The sequence below is a fragment of the Pleuronectes platessa genome, chromosome 18, assembly GCF_947347685.1.
Source record: "Pleuronectes platessa chromosome 18, fPlePla1.1, whole genome shotgun sequence".
In the NCBI taxonomy this organism is placed as follows: Eukaryota; Metazoa; Chordata; class Actinopteri; order Pleuronectiformes; family Pleuronectidae; genus Pleuronectes; species Pleuronectes platessa.
The window spans coordinates 9,450,576-9,468,301 of NC_070643.1; the positions used below are offsets into that span (position 1 = coordinate 9,450,576).

The following is a 17,726-nucleotide window of genomic DNA, read 5'->3' on the forward strand; positions in this document are numbered from 1 at the left end:
TCACTTTTGTATTAGCAGTTATGTCGTCCAACCAAAAAAACTCCTGTTTTTTTTTAATCTTGATCACTTTCACATGGTTGAAACCCACCTTGTCTCCTTTTGCACCGCCCGGTTCACCAGGAAGACCCTGACAGGGGAAGAAAGAGGGACACACATCTTTTGAATTGCCTTTCTGGAGATGCCTTTAGGCTTCTGTGAAGGGCAGGGAAAGTTGCTGCAGAAGAAGGAGACCTGCCAAGTCCTGCCTGGCACTTCTAAGAGTATTGTCAATTAAAACTACTTTTTTGTTCAATCCAAGACCGTCTCCGAGTGGAGGACATTAAGGTAATCAGTGGAATGACACCATCCAGTAAGTGCATATTGGCTTCTTTAATATAAAATAAAGCACACTCACTGGTGAGCCTGGTATTCCAAATCCTGGTGGGCCTGGGCGTCCAGGCTTCCCTGGCTCCCCAGCCAACCCTTCAGGGCCCACATTACCTGGGGTTCCCTGGAAAACAAGTTGAAAACAGCTCTAATAAACTGAGCTCAATGTATGTGACAGGATGATGGAAGAAACTCTCAGACTTGATGCATGCAGACCTTCGATCCCTTCGGGCCGATTACACAGACGGACCCTCCTCGACTCTGGGAAATTGTGACAGACAGAGAGGGAAGTGACAGTATCAGTATGGGTCAGTGACATCATCAGACAAGTATAATCAAGCGAGCTGTGCAGAAATCACCGAAACATCTTCATCTTGTCAAAGACACTTCTTTGATTTCCCTCATTTGTTTTATATTACACAATCAGAAAAACAAAGAGGGAGAATAGCGGAGTCTGTACGATGTTTTATCTCCAGCCGTGCATACGCAATATTTCCCCCGCCTGCCCAATTCAAGTCATATCAACAAGCGCATTCATATTCACAGTGTCAGACGGATGGGAGGCTTAAGAAAATCTATCCTCCGCCAAATCCATCTGTCGGCGACAAACATTTAGCCCGGCGAACAACTCAAATGTGAGTGTGCGTCTGATGCTGAGAGGAATATCTCAGAGCACACACACGTTGTAATTTGTTCCTCCATACTTTTCATGCGTCTACAGGATCACTGCGCTGAACAGGGAAGATTAAAAGGTTTAAGTCTTCCTGAATAGGCGCCTGCCTGCATGAGAGACGCAGAGCACAGTCAATGAGGCAGCATTGATTGTGCAAGCTTTGTTGCTCTAGCTTAATCTAACAGGCATTAAGAGGCTGACTTAACGCTATAGAAGGGAGGAGGGGAGTCCGAGCTTAAACAGTAATACTGTATAAGTTTACTGGGTATCCACTCTTAGTGTGATAAAGCTGTGAGTAAGTGGATGCATGTGTTTGTGAGTGGGTCCACACAGTGGCATTTTCCGTATTGGAATTATTTGTCTGACCTAACATGGTTGATGCAAAGTATGCCTGAAATGCACTTTCACTTATTCTAATAAGAGGAACTCGAAGTAAAGGAGAGCAAAAGCCAAAGAACGCAAGATAAAAACACGTACGTCCCTCCCTGGAGTTCCTGTGAGACCTTGTTGACCGATCTCTCCCTTCTGACCCTGGGCAGAGCCAAAGGAAGCCAAACAGAGAGAGACAAAGAGGGGTGAAAATAACGTAGGGTTAGAAATTAATTACACGATCATTACAGGGTCTTTTCTTCATTATTCATCACCAAGATTTGCTTAAACCTTTCACCTTGTACCCAACCGCCTCGCCCCAGTTGGCGGGCGCCGCCTGCGGAGAGAAGGAACGAAGACGAGATCCAGATCAGTGACTTGGCTCGAAAGAGACATTGCACACACACTATTGGAGCATGGTACCAGCAGCACCCCTATGCTCCTCACACACAAACACACACACACACACACTCACACACACACACAAACGTACCCACACAACCTGAGAAACACAGGCATGAATTTATATCATGCATGAAAAAAATCTGTGGTACGTGCAAATGCAAATACCACAGTGACCAATATGTCTCACTCAAGCACAAAAGCCACAGCACAACTACCACAACACAACTGCCAAAGTCACACAACAGAAACACAATCACAACGGAAGTGAGACAACAGATATTGACATTGAAACAAAAAGAGCTATACTGTGGTCAAGTCACGGACGGGCCATCTTTCATTGTCAACATCCTTAAACGCTCAATGCCACTGTGCTTGTGTTTCTGTTATATGGCTTCTGCCGATGAGTTGTGGCTTCTGCAGTTGTGTTGTGGCTTCTGGAGTTGTGTTGTGGCTTCAGCTATTGAGTTGTGGCTTTTTCATTTGTGTGGTGGCTTCTGCAGTTGTGTCGGGGCTTCAGCCATTAGTTGTGGCTTTTTCATTTGTGATGTGGCTTCTGCAGTTGTGTTGTGGCTTCTGGAGTTGTGTTGTGGCTTCAGCCATTGAGTTGTGGCTTTTTCATTTGTGTGGTGGCTTCTGCAGTTGTGTCAAGGCTTCAGCCATTGAGTTGTGGCTTTTTCATTTGTGATGTGGCTTCTGCAGTTGTGTTGTGGCTTCTGGAGTTGTGTTGTGGCTTCAGCCATTGAGTTGTGGCTTTTGCATTTGTGTTGTGGCTTTTGAGTTCTGTTTTCTCTAAATGTGCTTGTGTGAGATGTCTTGACCACTGTAAATTACTGTGCATGAGTCAGATGCATTAAAATTTAACTTGTCACAAGTACATTCATGCAGATACACATTAACACACTAATAAAAAGCACAGTCTCATTCTAACTGCATTGATATTGACACTGGATGGTTTTAAATTGGGTTTTGAAAGAGATCAAATTTAATAGCTGGGGCGTTCGCAGGGTTGCGATGCTGTGGCACTCACCGAATCGCCTTTGTCTCCCTTCTGGCCCTTGGATCCCTCTGTGCACTGAGGTTAGAGAGACGCGGTTGGCATGTATCATCATGGAAAACTTTTTGGCAATAAGAAAATTCAAGCCTCACACTGCTCCGCATGCCAAACAAGGAGACAATGCTTTTCAGTAAAACGAGGCACGGTACGAGAATGAGACGCAATGGAAAAGTTACTTACTGGACCTGAATGGGTGCCAGAACACTCATCGCCCTAAGACGGAGGGAGGCAGAGGAGAAGAATGATTGGTTGTGGGTGACGGACAGAATAAGTGGGTTCTGAAGAATGCATATCAGCAAGGCGGTGGATTGGTCCACAGCCAGCATCGCTATGTATTAGAATACAGCAGCATCATATTATATGTGTGTGTGTGTGTGTGTGTGTGTGTGTGTGTGTGTGTGTGTGTGTGTGTGTGTGATGCTAGGAATTACAGTTTAGTGCTAGGCATGTCTGGGCAAATATGGTGACATCTTACATTCCGCTGATATTAGCCTTACTATATGCACACAAGCGTGCACACACACACACACACAGACACATGTACACACACACACAGGTCTGAACGTCTGTACAGTAAATGCTTATGTCCTTCGTACTCACCCGGTCACCTTTTTCCCCTTTCAACCCGTCAGCCGCACCTATACTCGCTACCTGCAACACACACAATCAAACACAGTTACACACAGCATCATAGTCTCATCATGTTCAAATGGAAAGAAGTAAGAGTAAAGATCAGTGATCCTCACATTTGCTTCCCTATTCGGGAGTAAACAACCAGCACACTACAGACAGACACAGAGAAAGAGACAATCATTACGATCCTGTTTAATATTCACTGAAGAGGTTACGTGTCTGAATGAAAGGAGTTTTTATCACGTAAACGTCTTGTAGTTGCTCTAGTCACCAGGTGGTGGCACTGTTGCACAAAACTACACTGTGCATCCATCCCTGTGTTGCTACAGTATGCAGTTTAAAAAAGGATGGGCATGCACACATACACATACACACACACATGCACATGCACACGCGCACACACGCACACACACGCACACACATGTTTCCCATGGGAGATGGAGATCAATAGGAATGTCTGATTCCCACAGCACAGGAGTGAGTAGACCACCTGCTCCTCACAGGAGGGCACACACACACAGACACACAATCACACCAAAACATACACACACACACACCAAATAAGGACAACCATTATAAATAACTGAAGCATTTTTAGCGGAAGCAAGTAATTAAAGCCGAAATCCCCCCACCCGGTGTTTCTGGGAGCGTTGCTTTCACACCAGGAAGTATGCATATATTGAAGCTATAACTATGAACTTGCTGAGATGACGACAAAGGGCCAGTAACAGCGCAGATATGATGTGTAACCCCCCCCCCCTCTCTTACATGCTACAAATCTAGCAGTGGCTGGCTCAAGCTGCAATGATGAGTCACTGTTTCCCAGCTCGTCTCTGACTGGAGGCTTAGTCGAGTCGTCATATAGTTCCAGTTAAAACCTCACAGGCCTTGTCTTTGTGTAGCCTCTTCTACAGATTGCTGGAAAGCAGAGGAGTACCTCTTCTTATTGCACTAATATCTCCCTGAAATCCCATGAACTCTTTTTGCTGCAATTGCTACTTTATTTAAGATGAATCTGGTGTTTTGTAAAAAATAAATATAAATCTTTACGTTTGTTTGGTACTTTTTGCTACTAGTTGGACGGCTGTGGCTCAGGGGGTCAAGCGGTTGTCCTCCGCTTGTCCATCCCCAAACCAAATACTGGTGCAAAGCATTGCCTGTGAAGCACTTTGATTGGACATCAAGACTAGACAAGCGCTATATAAACAGAGACCATTTACTTATGTTTCCCACATTTAACATCATATTGGCAATTGCTAACTTATGAAAAAGTAATTATTTCTTATAAACAGGATCTCTTTGTAGATATATTAAATCCTTATATTATAGATGGTATGGCAGAGCATCGCAGACACTCTAGAGAGCAAAAATAGAGAGGTTCATTTTAAGTTTTCTTTCAGTTTAATAAAAAGCTGTTTTTTTTAGCATATTAATTCCTTATTTTTTGGCCACTTGGGGGCAGCGTAACAGTGTAACAAAAATGCGAGAAACAACCGGCAGAGAAGACTTCGTGTGACATTACTTTCATTATATTTATACTTTACTCACATCTGACTGTCTGTTTTGTATTGAATAACTGTAATGAATAAAAGTTAATATCGTCGAATACTTCCTCCTCCTCTTATTCTTCTTCTTGTGCTTGTTAGTATTATCATTAGTGGTTGTAGTGGTAGCAGTAGTGGTAGTAGTAGCAGGTGTGTAGTGTTTACCAGCTGGTTTCTAAATGTTTAAACACTATGCAGGAGTAAGGAGAACTGTTTTGGAGACAGCTTCCTCTGTGTTCATCACTACAAGTCGTGTCTTACATGATTTACATAGTGTTTCACAATACATAAATAAATATCGATGGTATCCGTTTTGTTGATTAGTTTCCCAGTAAACAGTTTAAATGTTGGCACGAGTATCCTCATTGGTCGTGTCACATTTAAGTATTCAACATCCAAATGCTGTAAATAGGCTCAGTATTCAAAAACCCAGCTTTTCAATACACAGAAGCTCATTCTTCGTTATGCACGCCAACTCCGATGCTCATTTATTAGTTTGAGCATCTCAAAAGACTGAACAAGATCAAGGCTGAATTCCGTCGCCAACATCCTGTCGGTGAGGAATGTTTTTTGGGGGTATTTAAGCATCCCAGTGGGCTCTGGTTTTGGCATTGTCTCTCTGTCTGCCAGATCTCGACACAACAAGGGCAAGGCCCGGCACATAACTAATGGAAATCTAATGCTGGCGTAAACATAAATTCACAATCCTCCCGGGTGGTAATTCTCAAAATCAATGTAGAGCTGTTGCCACTTTCTCAAATGCAGGATAACTTTCTGTGATCTAACAGAAAAGACAGGAAGTACAGACCCTGGGACTTTATTTTTGGATGAGCCTATTCGGTTAATAGATTCCTGCTGATTGGTGGAGCTGAGCCTTTTGACTCGCATCACCAAGAGGCCAGTGATGGAGCAGGAAAAAGCCATAAAGGAATAGCTGAAGCGGCGTGACAAGAACACTGTGATGAATATTGATTTCTGCCTGAGCTTTAGAATCGTGCGGCAGAAACCACATCTACCCTTTCTTCTGATCATTTATTACCATATTAATATGAATAAATAGGTCTGCTTGTTATTTTATTTTCAGCATTGGTAGTGCAATGCATAATATCATGATATCAGGTTATATTATCACTGGATTCCTACGGGTGCTATGCTGATTTTTCTACCTGAAAGAACGGCCGCATGTGTAATTTGACCAAATTAAATTCACGGCACAGAACAAAAGTCACTTTTTAGCTCTTTGTTTCCCCCAGTGGCGGGGTAAGCAGTGCGCTCAGCCCAGGTAATAACCTACATTGAGGAAGTCAGGGGACAAGGCCAGCTGCATTAGTAAGCACACACAGGAGCAACATAATGAAGCGTCTGGAGTTTTGTATTCTATTTGTGCACGGAGCATGCCCATTGTAGGTGAATGACAAAATTAATAGGCAACAGCAACTCCCGACTGAGACTCGGCGCATAATGAGGTGTAGATCAGCCCTCAGTCAGTCAGCAGGCTGGGTACGTGTGAGGGAGGGAGGTGGAAAGAGAGATAAGCTATTTCTTTTGCTCACCCCATGCACAACACAAATACACACAAGGTAAAGACGCACACACACGCACACACCAGGCCTGTGTACTCTTTATCCATCCAATGCTTATGCTAGACCCCACTTCAGGATGCACTGGGTTAAAGCGAGTGCACAAATTGGACTTCATTCACACTGGAGTCTCCGGTTTCCCCCCTTATCTGCTCGTCTCTGGACCTCAGGAGGAAACCCATGCAAATTTAGATTTTGGAGACAGGGACTCTCCCTTGATACGAAGCGACAGCCTTGGTCCGAGCCTCAGTGCCGTCCCACAAGTCGCATTAGAGAGTCAATTCAGTGGAAGTGAATGTGTGGGTGTGAACTGCGAGGCTTACTTTCTCTGCCAGATCCTTGGATGCAAAAATCTCCTGTGGTGGAATAAGAGAAGAAAAGAAAAAGGACAGAAAGAAAACTACTTATTCCCTTTCAATCTTTGCCTCAGTGTTGCTTCCACTTTCAGCTTCACTTTGGTGAACAACTGGTTTCCGTCTAGACACTGGTACTGAGGGTTTCATGGCCAACCCTGACTCAGCTGAGCTCCAGACTCACTGAATCCAGAGGCATTGAAGCCATTCGCAGAAATATCATTTAGTCTGGTTTTCAAAAATTTGGCAGCGCGGTCACATCTTACAGCCCCATTTTTCATGAAATATAAATTAATCTTCAGCTCTTAAATATTACAACCTTATAACAACGTCATATTCCCAGTCACTAGCAGCTCGGCCTTTGCTGGAATTACATCTGTCTCCTTTGCAGGAATGCCCTATAACAAATCTTTGGCATGAGGAAGCCGTTGGTTTTCTGTCGTATTTGTTGCCGTTACAATTTATTGCATCAGACAACGAAGAGAGGGACATATAAGGGTCATCTCGGCATAGCACGCAGGTCATTAACACTTATTCTAAGAGGGAGAAAACAGATGAAAGAGGGAGAGCAGAGAGGGTTCTGTGTGCCTCATGAGCCCTGAGGCAAATGAAGAGACGGACCCAGCTTTGCAGGGTTACAAATCATACCAAAACAAAGTCAACACAAAGCGAAACAAAACAAGACAAACAGAAAAGAAAAAAAGATGGTAGGGGGGGGACTGGAAAGCTGAGTGGAAACAATTTGTTCAACTCAATAGAAAACACTGAGGCTGGGGAAATGAGACAAAAAAAAAAGCCTTCGGGTCTCCTGACAACAGGATGACCTTTCAGCTGGGAGCAAAAAGGGAGAGAAACAGAGATTTACAGTGTTGGAGGATAAGAAACGCAGCGTGGGAGAGATTTGTCATAGTCGAGGAAAGCAGAAACTGCTGTGACCCAAACACATACACAAAGCACTGGTACAGATCTGCATCAAATCGGATTCTACTGGGGGCTTCAAAGGCAGATTGTGGACTTTACTACTGTTTGCCATGTGAGTCCAATAAACTAATTGTTTATTGATAATTTCTTATTTTAGTGGCGAAGACGACCATCATATCTGTTTCATTTGACTTTAAAGCCTAAATTATTGTTGGGATCTTATTGCATTTTAATTTTGTAATATGGACCTATTTTATTTGCCTCTGTCCTGTCATAGTTTATCACGTTGTTAATGTAGTAAAGCACTAACTTTGTGCTGTATGAATAAAGTTTATTATTATAACTATTATAATTATATATTTAATAATATAATTCTAATTACTGATGAACGAGGCATATATGGAATGGTGCAAACGTTATATAGTACTTTTCAAAAAGGTTTTCAACAAGCATAAACAACATAAAAAGACGAATTACCAGTGCGGCTATATGTGAAAAAACTTTCAATACAATCAAGAAATGTAAGCAAAGACGAAGCCAAGGAAAATCTTGATGGTTTAAAAAAACTGTCATTAAAGCCCATTGTAAGAGAAGAAGAGGACACTCAGGTCTGATTCCCAAGAGAAGCAAAGGCCCTTGTTGGCTGTTTCTCAAGCTTTCTACCGAGGACTGAGAGCAACAGCTGGTCTGCAGATGTGAGGGAGTGAGCAGGAGCGTGAGGGCTGAGGTGGTCGATAATGTAAATCGGAGCAAGGCTGCTGGGAAAACAATGAACAATGAGGCGAGAAAAGTGAGAACCCTCAGCTGCAGTATTTTGTACAAGTTGGGCATAGTTGAAAGATTACTGGGGCAGTCTGGCAGACAATGAGTTACGGGAATGTGAAAGGCCAAAGAGACAAAAGCAATAATTAACATTTCTGCCTTACTACGTGAAACAAATCTTATCTCTTCAATAATACCGTGGCTCATTTGGTCATTTTGCTGAAATGTTTTGAAAAATTCAGGTCTGAATCGAAGATTGCTCTCAGATTTCAGGCCTCATGGGAGCACCCCATTTGCAGAGGAAGGTCAGATCTGGCGTACAGGCTCCCTTTGTGCAGGACCTCCAGGCTGTGAGCGAGTTTTTTTGCAATAAATAAAATGTATGCAATAATCTGCATACAAATGAAGAGAACTATTGGAGCTATAGATAACCTGACCAAGAAGAGAACAGCAAAGGACCACATCCATCCATTATCTCTACTGCTTATCCTTTGAGGGTCGTGGGGGGGCTGGAGCCAACACCAGCCGACATTGGGCAAGAGGCAAATTAGAGTCTACAATCAACCTAACCCCATGTCGTTGGACTTTGGGAGGAAGCCGGAGTAAAACCAGTAGAAAGCCCACGCAGACACAGGGAGAAGATGGAAACTCCACACAGACGGACCCCGGCTGATCCAGGATTTGAGCCGGGAACTGCACTAATTACAGTTCCTGTACCAAAAGTACCCCAAATAAAGTATTTTTTAAATTGGGCTGCGAAACTGTGTTTACTTCCAAAGAAATTGTATATCAACACTTGACCTCAATTTACCCTGGGCTCACTCGAAATCGTCTTCCCACATTCCACGTGTGCTCAGTGTTACACGCTGCCACTCACGCAGACTTGTGTTATGGTTCGGTAACATCTGGTCTGCACACTGGAATTCTGTAGTTCATCGTTGATTTACACAAAGCTAGACAACCGAGATAAAAATAGAAAGTCCTCCAGTTCCCGCGAGTATTCATGTTCACTTGTGTGTCAGTGTGAGTGTGTGTGTGTGTGTGTGTACCGCAGAGCAACAGAGAAAAGTCGATAGAAATGTGTGAAATGAGGACAGGCTCCATTCATGGCAGTTACACATCTGTGGTATAGTAAAGACTGAGAAAACAGAGGAGCTGGCGATGTAACGCATGCCCTCAAAGATGTCGCCATGTGAGACTAAACATCTCGATACACATATTAAAGCCATAAGTCTGCAAATAATCGAAAAGGAGGAAGAGTGTCAGGTACAAAAGAGAATGAGATACACAGAGAGAGAGAGACATTCCTGAGTTATTATAACTGTGTCTGGCTGGGAACATCTATGGGATTGATTACTGCGTCCTGAAATCTGCCGGAGCTCTAAGTTAACACCAGCAAGAGAAACTATGGGCCCTAATGAATAGATAATTGGATATAGGTCCCATTAATATGAATGAAGTAAAAATAAATTGCTTTTACGGTAAACTGGAAGAACTTCATGTATCAGGCGGCGGTGAAGTAACCATAAAAAAAACATAGCGGAAAAATGTTCGGCTCAACGGCTCCCATGAGTGGCATAAGGCTCTGTATGCAAAGCACTCAACACTTTGAACGATTGCTACCAGCGAAGTTAACTGAACTGAAGTCATATAAAAAGTCTAAAATTCTGAAGCGATATAAAGAGAAAAAACCTCTCATCTACGGCAGAGCATCAAAGGGAGACAACAACCGAAACTCACATTCGGTAAAAGTCCTGCAGGCCGGTGCTCGCCAATTCACACTGTCTCAGGGAACAAAGTGCTTTTCAGAGTGTGTGTGTCTGTTTCTGTTATGCCTTGTGTCTGATGGAAAACATGTGTTGCGAAGAGTTCACGGAGGGAGACGGTTTGCTAAAATAAGTTTTCCCCCTCAATTTATGTTGTTAGTATCTGTAAGAATGCAGATATTTCTTTCTGTCTGTGTGCGTGTGTGGCGATGGTCGGTTGCTTACCTGGTGAAACGTGTTTTCCAACAGGTCGTTCTCAGCGGCACGCCGGCTCTTGGGAGCATCGGGGGGGCACTGTAAGCACACAGCACACAGATCATTGGAGACATCGTAGAAAAAAAGGTCACTTTGGTGATATCAAAGCTGCATCGTATATTATTCATACAAAACCCCCCTGCATTGTTTGCCTTATTGCTGGTGGATCTGACAGAATCTTCACATGAGGCACGCAGGCACTTCCGATTTGCATGTTTATTCTCAAGGATAAATCTCTTCTTGTAGGGTCAAACGAATGAATGATTGTGTGGCTGGGCAATAAACAGCATAAAGCCGCTATGCACATCTAATACATGTTGTTTAATGTCATGGTGCAGCACGTGTGCAAATGAGGCTGCGAAAAGTAGGGGGGGGGAAATGTGTGTTGGACCATTTATATTTCAAGTGAAACATCAATCGGCGTTTACTTGATGCAACATATTTACACATGCTAACCAGGACCCCCCCCCCCCCCCCCCCCCCACAGCTGGCAACTTCCTCCCAGAGGCTGGCTACTCCATATGATGTGTGATTAGTACATGCCCTGTCGGTGCAATCAGTGCAACACTTCATGTGTTTTGTCATCAATCATCTTTTTCTCTATTTGTCACTGAACACTGAAGAGGACTCTTCACTCTCTACCAAACAGGACACAAGCTCTCAGCTGAGCGCAAAAACAAACACTGATGACCGATAGAGAGACACACGGGCACCTTTTCTCTATTGAAGCCGAAGCTAGTGGTTGTGTTCATGCGATCACACCTTACCAATGAAAAGTCTTTAATCAGTCGTAAGGTAGACTGGACTAGAAAGGAGTGGGTTAGCTGTTAACCAGGATCTGGTACTTATGGAGAACTAACATTTGCTCATTTGCTAGGAGTAACATTAGTTATACAGGATTTTGGGGATAAACACAAAACACAAAGCAAATTTGTTTGCGTCGTATGACTTTGCGCGATTCGTGCCGCAGGATCATTTATGTTTACAAGCCCAAGCAACCCAAGTAAACACAACTCCAGGATAGAAAGAGGAGAGGACGACTACTGGCTGAAGTTTCTACAGTTGCTGCATTGTACCTGTTGTGGAAATGCTGGAGCAGCCAGCCAGCCAGCTAGGGGGAATTTCACAGTCTTCTCCAGGACTCCAGGAGCAGACACGGGTCAGACCTGAGGCTGACCCGTGAGCAGTTTTAAAGTTCTGCTAGCTTGGGTCGGTGGCTAGGACCTGAGTCGCGCCATTCGCCTCATTCACAAAAGCTGCTTCTGTTTGCGTCTTTGTATTGACTTTGTATGAAATCTCATCGCGTTAAGTGTGAACACAGCTTGGACAAGTGACCAAACTGGACACAATCTTGACCTGATGTCGGCACTAGACTAAAAGTGACCGATTCACCGGATTCATCCAAACGAATTTGAAGGCCATTACATCCTCTAGTTGTTGAGATATTTCCGTCTGGCCACAATGGTTTGACTGACAGACCAGCACTGACATATGAAATAAAACTACATTTTAAATGATCACATCTTTGAAAAACACAACTTGAACACAACTAATCACCTAGAAAACCTCAACATTCGACTGAAATGTTTTATCTCTACAATCCAGTCTCGAACAACTCAACGGATGTATGAAGAGTTCCGATGTCCTGCAGAGCTCAGACCAAACAGTCAAAGCTGTGGACAGCTATCTGTTCTGTCTCATCCATTTGTGTTTGAAGACGCTGGAGCCTTCATGAGCGTAAGAGCACATGAGTCCGTGCGTATGCCTGTGCATGCACGCAACCCCACTGCTCATGCCAAATTTAAATGCAGCTCGGAGGCAGCCCTGCAGCACATATGCCTTGAGCAAAGGAGAAGAGAAAAATCTTTGCAGCAATCGGCCCTTCCTCCAGAGGACTGCACAGACTTCAGAAGCAGCCTCTCTCTCTATGGGGCCAATTTTTGCAAGAAAACTATTGACAAATTGGAGTCTCAATCCGTCTGCGTATAATCAGATTTGTGAAGGTGTTAAAGAATCTCCAAATGTATCATGAGATTTGTGAACGTGTGCATGGATCTGCTAATCTATAATTAGAAATATGTATGAAAAAAACACTCGCGAATACGTATTCTGAATCTGTGTGTGTGTTATTGGATTTATACATGATAAAATAAATATATGCAAATATGTATTTAGAATCCGTGTGTGCATTTGCAAGTGTATTTATATCTGTAAATGGAGACTAATGGCTGAAAAGTAAGTATTTTGCTTTCATAGCTGAAAATGCAGTCATTAGTTTCTGTTCAGGCGGCCTCTCAATCTCAATATTTTTTTTTGTACAAATTTGCAAATCCGCTTAAACACACACACGCAGATTTTAAATACAGATTTGCAGATCCGTGTACACATTCACAGATCTCATTACACATTTGGAGATTCTCTTTACACATCAAGAAATCCGATTACACACAGACAGAATGAGACTCACATTTGTCAATAGTTTTGCTACGATAATGGTCCCACGTTTCTCCCTTATTTGTATCCCTCACATAAAATCATTCCTCAGGTAGGGGAAGAAAAAAAACAAAACATTCATCAGGTAATGAGAAAGACACATGCACACGCACACAAACACGGAGAAGCACAGACACCCAGGAGAATTGTGACAAATAGTTGGCTGAGCACAAAACTGCCTTCGGCTTAAAAATAAACCCAGGAACCGGCTGTTGGTGTTTCATCCCACACCGGAACAATCCCTTTTTTTTACCTGTCAAACATAAAAAATGTCATGTTGTAATTATGTCCAGTGAATCTGTGTTGTGTTTGATCAGGCTCTTTCGGGGCTTTTTTAACGCCTGCGAGCAGTAAGCAGACAAAACTGCAGGTTAGAAAGAAATAGGCAACGAAAGAAAAGAGAAGATTAAAGAAAGGAAGAAAGGAATGGAGTAGATAATTGCATTTCTGAAGCGACAAGAAAAAGCAAGTGATGCTTTCAATTAGGTGTTTAGACACTGTAGGAGTGCAAACAATATCGGCGAACCACGTTTGATGTGACATAATTGCTCACAATGGAATTACTCTAATCCCTAGTCGATTTGTTTACATAATACGCGATGTGAACAAAGCCTGAGGAACAATTCATCGCTCCCTCACATATTAAGACAGGGTTTTCTGATTTAAGGAAATCTAAGAGTAATTGATTAGAGAGTGCTTTCCATTAACAGCTCTCCCTGTCTATACAAATTGTGGGGCAGAAAGCCAAGTGTGTTTTCCTTTTCCTTCTCTGACCATTAACACTCAGTTGGAGTAAAAGAGACAAAGGGATGCATAACAACGCGAATAAGACTCCAGAGCAACTGCGGAGTTTATGGTGTTTAATTCTGATCATGCAGACGCAGCGATTTCCTGCAGCTGCTCCACAGTAAACAACTATTGCTTTTGCTGGGAAGCAGCTGGAACAAGTGTCAAGTGAAGCTGATAACATGTTGCTGCCGCAGGAACGCAGCACCGGATATGACCCCTGGCCCTGTCATATTCTGCCAGTAGCACCAATGGGACGTTTTATGGGAGGTTTTGCACTACAACTCGGCTGGATATAAGACATCTCAGTCAGGACCACTTTAACCAGAATTAATTTGCAATCAGTTAGACTTGGCAGTATTTCTCTGTTCTGGGACCTCCCTGCCCTTCAATGTGCATATACCTGGACAGCCTAAAGTGGGGAGAGCACCTCCCTACTCGTCTGTCAGCCTTCATGGCAAGTGAGCCAGGGAGAGAAGCAGCTAAGACCCTGCACAGAACAGAGCAGATATCAATGAAAACCCATGACAGTGGTAAGGTTCGGTTTGAAAAGGAGGTGCTGGGGTGGAGGTACTCAGTGAAGTGGCTCTGCAGTGGTGGCAGGAGGAGGAGGCAGCTGTGGAGCACACAATATGAGCTTTGCCGATTGAAAGCAGGACAGGGGATCAGCTGAGCCTTTAGCTGATGTGGACTGGCATGGAGTGGCATTGTGTGATGTTTCCTGGGGTGGGGCATCAGGGCTCACCTGCACACACCAGGTGCACAACTGATGTGGGGGTTGTACATGTAAGATAATATGGGCTGCTTTGATTTATTCCATTTGGCGGAGGTGTGTTTTGGCCTCACTCTGGTTGCTTTGGGTTTCATTCAGGTCACTCTCCTCCACAAAGAAAATAAGGGTAATTCCTAAAATGTTAAGTTGTTCCTTTAAAATCCAGGTTTACCATTATTTGAATAATAGGGAGGATGCAGGAGAGAAATAACTAAATTGTTAGGATTAATTATAGTTAATTAGTGCGTGAAGTCCGTCAGTCTCACCCGAGCTCCAGGTATCTCACAGCAGGTCTCCTGAGTGGCGAGGGCTGGATCACAATACAGCATCACCTGCTGAATGTCCATCTGAAAAAGAGAAGAGCCAAGATAAGGGAGAGGAAGAGGTCGTGGTGTATTCAACAGGCAGGTCTTCATAAGTCCTATGCATTGTTTATGTTGAAAAAAAGCTTAAATGAGGCAGATGAGGCGGTTAACAAAGTTGAAAGGCAGTTCATTTCTCAATTATATAAATTATTAGGAAAGCACTTAGTCGGGAGCTTTTACGTGTGTGAATGTGTGTGTGTTTGGGTGCGTGTGCACCATTAGACTGAGGCCATTTTAATAAATTGAGGGCTTTTTGTCTGATCCTCAATTTCACACACCTTGAAAAAGCTGTTCAAGTGTTAAGACGTAGTTTTATTATGGTTAGAATTAGGTTTGGGTTTGGGTAAGGGTCTGTGGGATGCATTATGTTAATGAATGTCCTTTCAAAGATAGAAGAACGCTCCCTCCCGGGGCTGACAAAATACCATACCTGCTTTCTAAGTGGGCCAGTTAATTGATCATCAAAAAGCAAATGCTTGGATTACCAGGTCTATTCATCGCTAATAGTCCCAATTCACTTCAGGCCCATTCTGCCAGGTAGTCCCCTCGCTTTTTTAATCAGGATTTAATGAGATTGACTCAAAGAAAACAGCAGCTCGGGGGCAAAGCCTATGGTCTACAGCATAAACACATTCACATAAATGGAAACATCTACATCCACGCACAGAGAGAATGTATTATTTCAGTATAAATGCCATCATGGGAGGCTGCTTCACTGAAAGCATTTTACTCTGTCCTCTCTGCTGTAAACTTGGCTCTATGAGGGAAGTTGGAAAAAAATCGACTCCATTAAAATTCTATATGCCAAAGGTATACTGGATAGCGTTATTCAGCAAATATCTGCCATGCCTTTCCCTATGGTAGAGATCCCAATGAGGAGATTTGGTTTATTCACACCACTTCTGCAACAGAGAGCTTAAAGGTCACCACGTTTTCAAAGAGGGAGTGTCGATGACATTTACACTGTTCTGCCTCGACATTAAACCCAGTTACAGGTATTATTGTCGTAGCTGATCAACGTACAGTGAAAAGCTTAACGTTGATCAAAAGCAGTTGTCAAGAGGAGGCACACAATACTTTTATTCAAATAGGGCATTGTGTATTTACTTTTGTCCCTTTTTTTTAGGTCCACATTTCTGGATGCAATAGTTCCTCTTTGGCCAAGGACTTCTAAAGATCTTCTAATCAATTAATTCATTTTGTGAACAATTACTGTGTTTCTCAAAAAGTCTCCCTTACAGCACCGAAAACGCACAAAGTGAAATATGTTGTGCTCCTCTCCATCAACTCTGGTTTGTCTCTTAATCTTTGCTCAAATTCTGTGTTTGACACTGTCGACTCAGTGTTGACTCAATTTGAATCGACCATTTGAAAAAGTGGGATAGCAGTAGCAAGGCATTGATCGGTAACTTATATCAATCATTTATGTTGATCTTGAGATCTACATATTTCATCCCTGAGCTGTTGCTCATGTTCGGCTTTAGCCACCGATAACCAAACTTATTTTTGTCATGGCATCTCGAGCTGGACAAATCTAGAGTTACTTTTAGCAATTATTATTATTATTACAATACCTGAACAGGCGCAGCATCAGAGGCCCGCATGGCCAGCAGAGTGTGTCCGTCAGTGGCCAGAGCTCCATGGGGCTCCAGGGGCTTGGTCTCAATGGATCTGCAGTCCACGTGAAGGGAGGCGACCCCTTGTTGCACGCTGAGCGCCACCTTGTGCCAGCGCAGGTCCATCAGCGCCTCAACCCCCTCCCCAGTGAAAACACAGTTCACCAGGTCGGCATCGGCGTCCACCCCCTTGGCTCTCAGGGACAGGGTGGCATCAGGGCCACTGAGGTCTACAGAGAGCTGCAATTTGGGCAGAGATGTGGGGTTTGGAAAGGTCGGAGGAAAGTGATGTTTAAATATGCAGGAATGCTAATGCAACAACGGCGTGTTCAGTATGCTGGCCAGTGAGCTCTGGCCAGTGACTAAGAAATATGTACTGTATCTCAAGTTGTTTGAGTGGAAGTCGCTTCATAATAAGAGTAATTTCTACACACTGTAACCCTCTAACAAAGCTGTAGAACACAGAAGCAGAGAAGAGGTAAAAGGAAAGACATATTAATTACACACGTACACATAGCAGCCAATCAATCACTACTAATGAGGCGGCTCCGGGCTCCATCCATCACACACATTGAGTATTTAAATCTGGCCACAGACTTGAAGTGATTATGGCGACTCTGTGGGACTCCAGTGCTTCATCATGGAACACACATGAATAACAATGAAGGTGAATGAAAGAGGAGAGCGGAAGATGATTGAGGGAAGAGCGAGGGAGAGACAGCGAGGAGGAGAGAGAGAGAGGGAGAGAGACAGAGAGAGCGGGACCAGATGAAGAATAAGAGAGGACAAAAGACGCGTGGAATGAAAAGGGGGAGCGAATTGAAAAGGTGTCACAAGAGAGAAGAAATCGAAGGCGAAAGTGGATGACTCTGCAAAAGAGAGGTGAGAGGCAGCGGCTAGAATGAATAGGCAAAAAGTGTAATGAATAAAAGGGGACAGAATAAGGAAGAGAGTAAAGGGAAGGAGGGAACATAATAAGGGAGGGATAGTGAAAAAAGATGCAGGGATATGTA

At 43.5% G+C, this 17,726-nt stretch overlaps 1 protein-coding gene across 1 annotated transcript in view; it reads right to left on the minus strand.

Annotated features, from left to right (window-relative positions):
• col16a1 (collagen, type XVI, alpha 1) overlaps positions 1-17,726 on the minus strand; it is a 66,417-nt gene that overhangs the window by 27,326 nt on the left and 21,365 nt on the right. Inside the window, exons 6-17 of the mRNA XM_053446580.1 lie at positions 16,672-16,953; positions 14,999-15,079; positions 10,652-10,720; positions 6,948-6,980; positions 3,468-3,518; positions 3,048-3,080; positions 2,841-2,885; positions 1,707-1,745; positions 1,517-1,570; positions 583-627; positions 395-490; positions 89-127 (exon numbers count right to left, since the gene is read on the minus strand). Coding sequence (XP_053302555.1) covers positions 89-127; positions 395-490; positions 583-627; positions 1,517-1,570; positions 1,707-1,745; positions 2,841-2,885; positions 3,048-3,080; positions 3,468-3,518; positions 6,948-6,980; positions 10,652-10,720; positions 14,999-15,079; positions 16,672-16,953 — 867 coding nt within the window. The remainder of the gene's footprint in view (positions 1-88; positions 128-394; positions 491-582; positions 628-1,516; positions 1,571-1,706; positions 1,746-2,840; positions 2,886-3,047; positions 3,081-3,467; positions 3,519-6,947; positions 6,981-10,651; positions 10,721-14,998; positions 15,080-16,671; positions 16,954-17,726) is intronic.